General features: G+C 32.4%; 3 protein-coding genes across 3 annotated transcripts; 1 reads left to right on the top strand and 2 right to left on the bottom strand.

The window, feature by feature from the left end:
- Positions 1 to 6,328: 6,328 nt before the first annotated feature.
- On the bottom strand, positions 6,329 to 8,204 carry LOC140961900 (probable proteasome inhibitor). The gene is made up of 7 exons (XM_073420680.1): positions 8,027 to 8,204; positions 7,580 to 7,754; positions 7,341 to 7,499; positions 7,144 to 7,215; positions 6,907 to 6,971; positions 6,755 to 6,812; positions 6,329 to 6,524 (listed from the first exon to the last, which is right to left on the bottom strand). Exons 1-7 carry the CDS (start codon positions 8,202 to 8,204, stop codon positions 6,443 to 6,445), a joined length of 789 nt encoding a protein of 262 aa, XP_073276781.1. The 3' UTR covers positions 6,329 to 6,442.
- A 903-nt stretch (positions 8,205 to 9,107) lies between these two features.
- Positions 9,108 to 10,870, bottom strand: LOC140971715 (uncharacterized). Its single transcript, XM_073434137.1, has 5 exons — positions 10,729 to 10,870; positions 10,481 to 10,601; positions 10,151 to 10,254; positions 9,558 to 9,689; positions 9,108 to 9,382 (listed from the first exon to the last, which is right to left on the bottom strand). Exons 1-5 carry the CDS (start codon positions 10,729 to 10,731, stop codon positions 9,356 to 9,358), a joined length of 387 nt encoding a protein of 128 aa, XP_073290238.1. The 5' UTR covers positions 10,732 to 10,870; the 3' UTR covers positions 9,108 to 9,355.
- Positions 10,730 to 11,724, top strand: LOC140958476 (protein NRT1/ PTR FAMILY 5.6-like). Its single transcript, XM_073415930.1, has 2 exons — positions 10,730 to 10,763; positions 11,351 to 11,724. Exons 1-2 carry the CDS (start codon positions 10,730 to 10,732, stop codon positions 11,722 to 11,724), a joined length of 408 nt encoding a protein of 135 aa, XP_073272031.1.
- The last annotated feature ends 440 nt before the right edge of the window (positions 11,725 to 12,164 follow it).

Consider the following 12,164-nt stretch of genomic DNA (forward strand, 5'->3'; position numbering starts at 1 on the left):
ACATATATATTTCACCACCAGTGTTTTTAAAATCGGATCTACAAGTTCGATCGAGAACGTGTCACGAGTCTAGTCCAAAACAATCCTATAAATTGTTTTTATGGTGAAACCGGTTAGAACGGGTCCCGGTCAGACCAATCCACCAATTTTTATTTTTTTAAAATCAGTTCAATCGATACGATCGACTGAACCATTTGTTATGAAAATATTTCTCCAATTATCACATATATCTTAAAGTAAAGATGAGTCGACTCGATACATATTTATTGTGAAAAATAATACTTTTGACATAAAAAAATAATATTTATTCATAAGTGATGTATGATCGGATATCCGTCTCACAAAATTGATCCGTGAAACGGTTTTAACGAAGTTTTGGTATATATTTTATATAATTTTTCATTTTTTTTTTCTAAATATCATGTTTCCCCCAAAATTTCATGTAAATAAAAAGTTGAATATTAATATTTTAACCAAAGTGGAAATTTTTTTTTTTTTTTTTTTTTTTTTTTTTTTTTTTTTTTTTNGAAATTAGATATAATTTTACGTAAAAGTATATGAATCGACCTTCATAATAAGGTCAATCTAGGGATATTGGTAAACCCCTCTTCAGGGGATTAGGGTGGCGGATTTTTTAAGTATATGTATTTTGAGTTTTTATGAATATATTCGATTGAAATAGCTAGCTTGATCAACAAAAACAAGCCATTTTTATTCATCTGAAATTTCGAACAATAATATCACTAAATAATCATTAGATGTAGAATTAAAATGTGTTTAATTTTAATTTATTTTTTTCTTTTACTTGTTCCATGCTCTCAATCAAATGGCCATAATAAGCAAGATTATAGGAACAAAAGAAAATAATATATCCGATGCTTTAATTTGAGGCTGCCAAGTGTACCTAACGCAGTCCAAAACAGAATGTTCCTTGCAACTGAAAGAGTGGATAAGAACCTTATCCTTTAAGAAAAAGATTGCTTTTAGTTTGATCTCTCATGCAACTAGACAATGTGTTAAGTTTCAAAAAAATACTATAATTTGAATAAATTTCAGAATTAAATTCTCACACTCTAATTTAATCATTTATATATATTAAATATTAAATTACGAAGTGATATTTCCTGATATAATAATATAAACTATTTTATAAAAGTTTAGCTACAAATCAGAGTGAAAAAAAATTGAAGATTTATATACATATACAGATCCAGTACACCATAATAATTCATAAAGAGAAATATAATGTAATTAGTGGTTTTGGAAGAGGTTCCACATCAAATGGTACAAGAGATTGGTCGGTCATGTTCCTACAAATTACAGGGCAAGGCTATAGTTTGTTTCGTTTGATTAGATATATATAGATTCGGTCGGAAACATTAGCTAGGAAAGTATCAAAAATGCAATGTCTTTTGTCATTAAAAAAGTATCTTTGAATATTATTTATAGAAGAAAAATTTTGATATAAAGATCATATTTCTAAATCCACAACCGCAATATCCTTTCTAGTTTTATGTGTCCATTGTTTTTTTTCTTTCTCCACCACATGGACTGTTACATTCTCATCCCACTAATTAGGACAGAAACGGATAAAAGAAATCAAGGATATAAGTATTCCATCCATGGATCTATTCTTCAGACATTTCTGTAATTACTTGCTGATCATTTCATGTTGGACTTTTTAATTGAGTCGCGATAACGATTGTAATGACGATTATTATAATGATCTTTAGACAAAAACTTGTGTGGGACGGTCTCACGGGTCGTATTTGTGAGACAGATCTCTTATTTGGGTCATCCATGAAAAAATATTACTTTTTATGCTATAAGTATTACTTTTTNAAGACCGCAAGATTGGAAGGTTTTTTCAACTAGGTTCCAAAAATGCAAATTTTAAATAAAACGAGTGAAAAGCGTCTTCGTGAAATACAATAGTTATCATATCAAACTAATCCACGTAACTCTATTTTATACAAAAATAATTATTATTATTACCATCATCCACAACGATATATATATATATATATATATATATATATATGTCATAATTAAAATAATACATCTTCTAGTGAATAAATAAATATATGAAAATATTTTTAAAGCTACGTGTCAAGCAAATAAAAAATTAGACAAAATAATATATTAATATATAGCGTGGTATTTTAAGTCAAAAAAAAAATTGATTTGGGGAATGCTCCCCCTACATATAATACAGTTTTTTTAAGTGGGCCATATAAGGAAAAAAAGAGATTTTTTGGTGTATAATCTGTTAATCATTATTGATGATGATGAAAATATATATATGTTAAATCTTGAGACTCGAAATTAATACCAATACATTATTATACGATGACGAGGACCATGATCGATTTATTCATTCCTCCAGTATTTGTGTGTGTAATTTATATGTGTCTAATATAATATAAGTCGGTATGTGTGTATCCACTATATTAAATGACACCGATAATTTGTTTTATAATTAATATGGATAATTCGTGTTCCTAAAAATACCATTTTACAAAAACTATAACTTTACCAAAATATACATTTTCACCTACAAAATTTTGTATGTATTTTTATTTTTATTCTTAGAATAATTTGGTTAGTAGTTATAATTTGTATGAAAACATTTGGTATGATATTTTTAGACTACACTCATTTTCTTTTTGAAATATATGGACCACACCTAATTAGATATAGAGAAGGTGTCTCGTCTCGTTCACATAATTAATAAAATAAAAATCAACATTTAAAAATTTGACGAAATGTATTCATATGTTCTTATCACTTGTCCAATTTGCCGCGTGTCTCGATGATCTTTTCTTTTTTTTTTTTGTTTATTTATTATTTGTTTTTTCTATTAGTATTTTTTGTTTTTGTTTTTCATCATTATCGATGGACTAAAAAAAAATTTGATTATGGATGTATTAAATTGATATTTGAATGGTTGTTTTTTAAAAAATAAAAATAAAAGTATGTGTTGAAATTTAAAAAAACAAAATAAAAGTGTAATATTATTATCATATAAGGGTAAAATTGGAAGAAAAATTTGGTGTCCTTCTTAGGTGGTTAGTATCATGTCCTTAACTTTAATAAAATAGAATAGATATTATTTAGTGCTCCAGATGCATTATATAATTTTCAATTTTTATATAGTTATTTTTTTATATTTTATGTTATTATTATTTTTATGTTATTAAAATGAGTTAAAAGCAATAACAACCGACTTCGCTACTTTAACTGAAACATGAGTTGCATGACCGATTCGCAAAAACAAAACTACAGGTTTAAAAAAGCCTGAGACAATCTTTTGCTGCAATTATCTACTAGCCATGAATCGTCAATTACATTTTTTAAAATGGGCCCATGCCATGAGTGTGTTAAATGGCCTTTTTGGTAGACCCAATATGAAAATGGGCTGCTTCGTCGATAAGGAATCATTCGTCTTTTTCTTTGTGACTAGTAAAGTCCTACCTTGATAGACTAATATCGATTTAATTAAAAGCATACCAAAAGAATATATCTTCCATACTTCGAGTTGTTTAAAGGACATAGACAACAAAGCTTATTGCAGATCCTGGTCCGACCACATGAACTGACTCTTCTTGGTTATCATGCATCTATTGGTTATCAAATCATGCATCTATTGGTTATCAAATGAGAGAAATATATTATACCAAATTTGGATCTCTGTAAATATTTATGTTATCTACTTACTGCAATTTTTTTCCCTGCTGTTTACCCCAAATTTCAACCCTAAAATCCAACACCCAAAAGTTAGCACTCATCACCAGTCGATAGCCAGCTAACACATGCTCTTGTTACTCATCGCTCATCAGTCATCTCCTCGAAAAATTCGATTTTTGTTAAGGTCTGATTAACTATATCCATTTGGTCCCTTAATATGAATAATGGTGGTGTTGGTTGAAAATCACGATTAATAATATGTTCAAATTTGGGGTTTTATTAACTTTTGATTCTAGCATTTTGGTTTCTTAGGGTTTTTTTTATAAACACCTGAATTTTGGTTTCTTAGGGTTTTTTAAAACCGCGAAAAGTTGGGTGAGCGCTTTAGAGTTCGGCTTGATTTTTGTTAACATTTTCGGTTGGTTCGTTTATATAAACAAAAAAATGTTTGATTTGAGCGGAGCATTTTAATTTAAATGAGATCGATTTATTAATCCGCATATTGATAATAAGGAAGCAAAACAAAAGAACGTTAATTCACAAAATGTTCAATTTATAATCAAATATCAATGCTCAAAATCGAAGATAAACCCAGAGAAAAGCGTCTGTTTCCTTTTTGTTTTTTTAATGAATTTAGATATTATAAAGAAGAAGACAATCAATCAATCTCATATTTCCATTGATATATTCCATTGAGCTAAAACTTTTTCGTTAGATATTTTAGTTTTAAATATAGAAACGAAAAATATATTTATTCTATTTTACATAGAGATAACAAATTCTGAATCCGACATTCACCTAAATCCACAACCATATGTACATAATTAATGCAACTTCCATGGCAGACACCTGAGATTGGAGCAAATCCCATTCCATGAATCTCTACATTTACCATCAATATCTCCATCGCAACACTCGCAAACCATTCCAAGATTTGCAAAAACTTTAGAGTTACCTATATCAATATACATATAATCATCTCACAAAGTTAATAAATAAGAGCAAATTGCACCGACCCTTTTTTTTGAAAAGTTTAAAATACATAAACCCCCTAAAAAAATATTAATATGCTGGTACATCTTTTTATTTTTATTTTTTAAAAAATCAAACACATTTCACCCCTATATTATAAATGTTCGAACACATTTACCCCAATTAGTAGGGAGTTTTATGTCCGATTTTTAAAAAACACAGTGTCTAAAATGCTATTAATTTGACTGATTAATAATATATAATAAGAAACCAGGTGTAATTTTGAAGCATATTTTGCGAGACGGAAAATTTATAAGAGAACGATTAATCCTTACTTTGTTGAGGTTGGAATATTGGTGGTGGCCTAGCTTCAACCATATTAGTATTTCCTTGAAATTTAAAGCCGAACAGTGATGTTATTAAAAACATGAGCAAGTAAAGAGATGGCCTGAATAAACCCATTAATGTAATTAATATCGAGGGTTTCTTTGAAAATAAAAAGAGAGATTTTGTGACGAAATATATGTAATTTCGTGTATGGGATTCATGCAGGTATATTATATTATATACATTATTTTATGGTTTCGGACTTGGACGTGAAGACATGGTCTTTTCAATTTTCTTTGAAGGAATACTGAACTTCTAGAAGTTGATCCTATGTCTACAGTCAAAATATTCATATTCTTCTACATGGAAGCTTCTTTCTTCGATGGTCATTGAAAAATATCATGCATAATTAATTTGATCATAAGTTACAAGTTTTGATAGGGAATGAAAAATTATGTCCATATCAATGGTTACCCACAAAAATTTAAATATCAATATCGAGATCTCTGCTTATATAGCAAAACATATTATATATAGATTCAGCATATATTTATTTTTGAGTTGACTTTCTTTTACAAAATTTCCAAGCAATGTTATTGATGAATTTGTTCAAAATCAATGGTTTTTTCTAAAAAATATTTCTCCGGCAGTCTTTTTAAAAATCAATGACATTTGTTGTAATTGCTTGTTTTTCTATTCGATCGAGTTAGAATTTTTTTTATGGAACTGTGTATTTCTTCAATTCCTGTGTTTGACATGTACAATTAGAGTCTTAGTTGCAGAAAAACAAGTATGAAAATGTAGAGATTAAAATATTTTTATATTTTAAAATAAATAAATAATTTATTTCAAAGTTAATAATTTACTTCCTTAAAAAATTATCCAAAATTGGAATATTATATTTGATTGTGTGGTCTAAGATTGTATTTGAATGAATGGATTTGAAATCTATAGATTTCGATTATATTTTTATTTATAACAATGTTGTATGAAACAACAGATAAAGTATTAAATTCATTCTTTAGTTATTAACATACACAAACTTGAAAGGATTTCAAATGCTTACATATAACAATGGAATGATGAATAGAGATTATAGTCTTGTTCTTCTAAAACTAAAAAAATACATTTGAAATCTATAGATCCAAACACGATCTAAGTTCTTTTTCTTTTTTCCAAAATGCCGTATGAGAAGTACTATTATTGAAAAAGATTATAGTTGATTGCGTGGTCTAAGTTCATTTTCCTATGCGATTTTAGAAATGCACAGAATACTTTGGATTCCATTTTTTTAGCCGATTTCATACTAGTTTAAAACTCAAGACCTGTGTTAATCTAAGCTGGTTTCATGAATAGATGGTAAAACACAGACTTTGCAGTGAATTGTAGTAGCATGTATGTCAAACTATCATGAAGAATTTACAGAAGAAATTCCAAGATTCGAGGCCAAATGAATTTATCTCATATTAGGCCTTAGGCGTGGCCGAACTTCTGGATTTATGCTTCTTCCTCCGCGTCCCCTCGCCCTTCCCATATTGCTGTTTAGGACAAAAAAGACAAAAATTAGATGTTAATTGTCCTAACATCACACAAGAGTACGTCCTAACATATTTGAACATATAAACGAGTGATGTATTCAAGTGCAAAACAGCGATAAGAACTCAAGAATTCAGTCCAATAAGCATTTATTATCTATTTAGGAATAAGATTTAATTAGCTATACGTTTTTTAAAAAAACAGATGAGCATAGAGAGAAAAGAGAGCTAACGTTAGAGTTCGAAGAGGAGGAGGGTGCCGAATTTCTCCAAAATATCTTGGATAAGGTTCTGCATATATGCAAAGAAATTCAACACACAGTTTATTTTTTATTTTTTAAAAAAAGACATGATATCATCATTAAGTTAAAGACAATATATGCACCATCTAGCATGGTTCCAGCTGCAGGACGACAAACGAAACACCATGGATTTGGTTGCCAGGTGAATCTAAATTGCACGCAGTGAGAAAAATTATTAGCAGTTGTATCTTCAATCAAAGAGCATGAAAACAAAAAGGTATAATGCAATATCAAGATTCACAGACTTATCTAAAATAGATACGGTTGGATTTGAGAGCAAAAATTATCCTACAATCGCGACTATTATAGCTACGACTTACACCGGGAGTAGTCTGAGACAATGAGGGCATAAATATGGAGTCTGGTATCCAAGGCTTATATTAGTTGTAGTACTGCAAACAAAGTTACCCAAGAAACTCAAAAACCTTCTCCGCCGAGGAAAAAAATAAATGTGAATGTCCCCTTAGATTCAAGAAAGAACAACTCTTAAAACTGACACAGATTGAAAGATCGATACCTAAAGACCGGGGGTTGACTCAGAGAGTTAGCGGTAGATACTGAAGAACCATTCAATTTACTCAAGAGTTCCTTATTAACATCGGCTACTAACTTGGCCAAATTCTTGAATTGTGAGCCATAACTTGTGCCCCCGTCATTCTCAACATACTCCATAGTACTAGAAACCATGGCCATTGTTTGATTATTACATATATATAAACATACATGCTAAAACGAAAAGTGAATTGCTCGGCTTACTCGACTTCAAGATGATGGAGTTCTTCGGAATCCCCTTCTTTCAGCACGTCAACAAACAACTTTTTATTAAGCACAAGACCCTTCATCAGCACTCTCTTACAACCTTGTTGAGGATGAGAGTAGACGAAGGCGTAATAGTCTTCGACTTCGTTCCAATTCTCCATCCCAACTTCATCTAGAAACATTTAAATAACATACAAATAATCAAAATCTATAGGTCGGTGAAAATATCCCCACAGTAAATAGTTTTTATTTTGTAAAATTCGTTCATCCTACCCCATCAGGCCCTTGTGCGCGTTTGGAGGAGTAGCCTCAATACATTGGAACAAGAAAATAAACGAATTCTCGGTAACAAGTGCCAAAAACAACGCAGACTCGTTGATGTAACATGCAATTTGAAGTCACGTTTCTTGAAATGTAGCGATTGGTAGCTAGTAAAAATATTACCAGCGACTGGGCAGGAAGAAAGGACGCCGTCCTCGAATGCGGGGAGACCTGTTAAGTGAAGAATATAGCCTGCGGCCATAAAGGCCGCGTGTACCGCAAACGCCGCCTTGTCCTGGCAGTTTCGGAAACTGGGGCGAGCTGCCCGTATAACTAACATAACTGACTGCTTAGAAGCCATGCTCGTGGAATTTGGTCAACTTTTCCAAACGTTACGACTGTGGTGGTTTAATATCGAAGCGAGTATCCGAGACTTTGATGGGCCATAAATCGGGGGCGAACATTCAAACGCAATATTTGACCCACTTTTGGCCCATAAGAGTTCATAACAAACTAGTTAGATAATAAAATATTTTTGCTCCCCATTTGGTCTTCGTATTGTTGAATATCATTTTTTGAGCTATCTTCTCATCCATCATTAAATTTAGGCTGTATAAGCTGAGAAGCATGTTTTTGTTTGTTTGTTTGCAAAAGGTCCTGTTTGGAACTTCGTTTTTGGATAAAAATAAATAAAAACACCATCGAAACAGAAAATAAGTCCGCCTTGTTTCTATTTTGTTGTTTTTACTTTTACTATTTTTTTTACCATTCATATCAATTTTATAAAAAAATTATTATCTTTTACATATTTTAGTTGCTTCATATCCAATAATGTTTCATTTTTGTACTTTTATTATTATTTAGTGATCCATATTCACAGAAATTACTTTTGAATATTTATTTACTCGTATTATTTATTTGAAAATGCTATATGAAAACCTTTATTTATTTATATTTTTTCATAGGAAATCTTTTTCTATTTGTAATTAGTTGTATATTTCAAAATAATCTAATATGTGGTTATTTAAACAAACAAGGAACATTAGAACCATGAAAACATTAGAGAGATGTCAAATCTGACGTACCACCTTGTAGCCCGACCAAGATTTGTGAGGAGAGTTAAGACTTCTACCACAAGACCACCATAACCCAAATATGAATCATATTCTTCTATGTGCTTATGTATGTCTTCGTTTAGAATCAATCACGCGCATAACAATCAATATACAGCACCAGGAATGACAATCTGGATTAAGATAATCTATTGATATAGAAACATCACTTCTCAATTAAATTGCGAACCGCGATAATCGAACACTATATAAGTTAACTGCATTTCTCGGCCACAACAACACATAAGAAAGACGGTTTATAACCAACAAGCGAAAAAGAGAGAAGGAAACCAAAAATAAGAGAACATGGTGAGATATTCCCATGTAACAGGAAAAATCACTCAGTCAAAGCCTCAGGGTCGAACAAGAGGCCCATCACGCTGGAATTAGCATTACATAATCATATCAGAAGCTTCTCGATGGCATCCTGCATTAGGCAACATCAATTAACAAAATCATCATATTGATGGTCTATGATCAAACGAAAAAAAAAGTATTGGAGCGGCCCACAAACTACCATCAACTAATGCAAGTTTTGAAAATATCACATCAATAATCTATGAATAAACAAGAAAAAAATGCTGGTGCCACCCACAAATTACCTTCAATTGCTGTATTTGAGATTTCAACTGGCTTCCTTCGTTGCTCGTCACTGAACAAGCGATAACTGGTCTGGTAACTCCACATGCCCGACCAAGAGCTTGCTTTGATGGAACAAAGACATAAGGCACATTCTGCACTCAAAGGGAAAAGATCAGACAACTTATTTAGCCTCTGAAATAACCACTCAACATAACCCAAAATATCGAACTTGGAGCAACACTTAAAAGTGTATTTTTTGTACTCAAACAATCCCAAGTAACTCATGCCTCATGCTAATTAAGTTTTGAAAGTTCCATGTAGTTATTTATTTCATTTAAACGATTAAGCATGCCAACCCATGTGATGCCTGCAGAATGAAATATTTTTTAACTTTGTCCATCAGTATTGACTTCAACTCATTAAAACAGACCTGCGACCACTTTAAAAGCAAAGCACTGCACTATGATCCTTCAGTTTTAAGGGCAATTGCATGGTTTTGGAAATGATTACTAAGTTAGAGATTGTCCACACAAAAGACTAGTCTTTTTCCTCTGCCTCCATAGGAGAATGGTAGTTGTCAAATAAACTAGGAAGGCCCAATTAGAAAAGTTACCTTATCTTCAGCAAGAAGCGGAAGGTGAAGCAGAATTTCGAGAGGTTCAGTGTCAGCTGCCATAACAACGAACTCGGAAATTCCTCTGTTAAGAGTCTTAGTTGCTGCAAAAATCCATCATCGACATTATATCAATAAACAGAGCAATAAAAAAAACAACAGACAACCGCTTGGCGCATACAGAGTTTCGCGAAAGGTCTTTAAGAGACTTAAAAGTTTTTAGATGGATTTAGTGTAAGTTTTGGTTCTTTTCCTCCCGATGTTCTAAGGCCGTTCGTACTTCTGAAAAGAAATTTTTTGCAGAAACACAGAAAGTGCGGAAATTTTCACCTTCGTTAGCGCCCTTCTTAAGTTGTTTGTAATTCGCAGCTTGTTGAACGAGGTCCATGATTGTGATGGTCAGCTGGGCATCTGCTAATGGATATGCTTTTGGATTCACAGCTTCTCCAGTCTACACAAACGTATAACAAATCAATATTTAAGATTTAAAAAAAGTTAACAGCGAATATTAAATAAAGAAGTTAGGACAAAATCAAAATCAAAACTCTGGAAATGTGAGAGAAATCGCAAAGAATTACCATGATTGCTGAGTCTTCCAAAGAGGAGGTTGCAGGTAGACACCGCTGCACAAAAGAAATTAGGGTTTGTGAGGGGGCCTAGCAAGTGGATGAAATTATTAGGATTTAAATAGAGAGGAAACTATATTGAAATAGCGGACTCCAAATTTCAAGAGCCCATTTTAGAAATAGCAATTAGAGCCCAAAATTTGAAGACCCAGCCTAGCTTATAGGCCCATATTAAAAATCCAAGCCCAACTCATATCCATCTCAAAGTACCGTGCAGATACAGAGAGGAGGTTTCTTTCAGAAGTTTTGTTGTAGTTTACCGGAAAATGTCGATTCGTCATGTCTCTGGCTCGATTTCAACACCGCTGCAATCTCTCTCATCGTGTTTTTATGTAATAATGTTTTACCATGTTCGAAAATTATCGAGCTCCTATGATAGAGTGTGGAGTGTAACCAAATGGATCGGGAAGCAGGGGTTGCTTCTGTTGACGATGTCTCGAATAGCAGGGGTTGCTTCTGTTGACGATGTCTCGAATAGCCCCGGATTTGTAGCTATGTGGAACGGGATATTGTCGGAATTCTTGAAGAATCCATAATCTGTTCTTCTTCCTAGCATTCTATTTGATCTCGATAGGCACTGGAGGGCATAAGCCAGCATTGGAGAGCTTTGGACCTGACCAGTTTGATGATGATCATCCTGAAGAAAGAAGGAAGAAAATGTATTTTTTTAATTGGTGGAACATTGTCCTTTGTTGTGGTCTCCTATTAGGTGTAACGTTAATAGTTTACATCCAAGATCACATGAGATATGCTGCAGCTGTTATAATTCTTACAGCTGTTTTGGCTTCCTCTACTGCTATATTTTGTACAGGAAGGCCATTTTATCGTTTTAGAAAGCCGTCTGGAAGTCCCTCTACACCAATGCTGCAAGTACTTGTAGCAGCTCTCGGCAAGAGAAATCTTGCGTATCCATCAGAACCTGATCAACAGTACGAAGTTCCGGCCTAAATCAGAAAAGACACAAACTTCTTTTTCACACCAAAAAGCTCAGGTAAGATATCTTGTTCCAAATTCAATGAATTTAATAAAGGGGGTACGTTACTGAGTATACATGATCATAATCTTAACCAGGTTTCTCGATAGAGCTGCAATAATTGAAAACGTGTAAAATCCAGCAGAGAATGAGATAAAACCATGGAGGCTCGCAACTGTAACCAAAGTAGAGGAAATGAAGCTCATAATCAACATGATCCCGATTTGGTTCACTACTCGTATCTGTGTAGCGCAAGCTGCTACATTCTTCGTCAAACAAGGTACAACATTGAATCGCAAAGTCATACACAATTTTAAGATCCCACCACCCTCGATATATTTGATCAACATGTTTGAATGGAAATAATTTAACCGAGCTTAATTGATATATTCTATTGGTTTGAATTATTTTCCGT

This window comes from Primulina huaijiensis, chromosome 2 (genome assembly GCF_012295235.1).
Source record: "Primulina huaijiensis isolate GDHJ02 chromosome 2, ASM1229523v2, whole genome shotgun sequence".
Classification (NCBI taxonomy): Eukaryota; Viridiplantae; Streptophyta; class Magnoliopsida; order Lamiales; family Gesneriaceae; genus Primulina; species Primulina huaijiensis.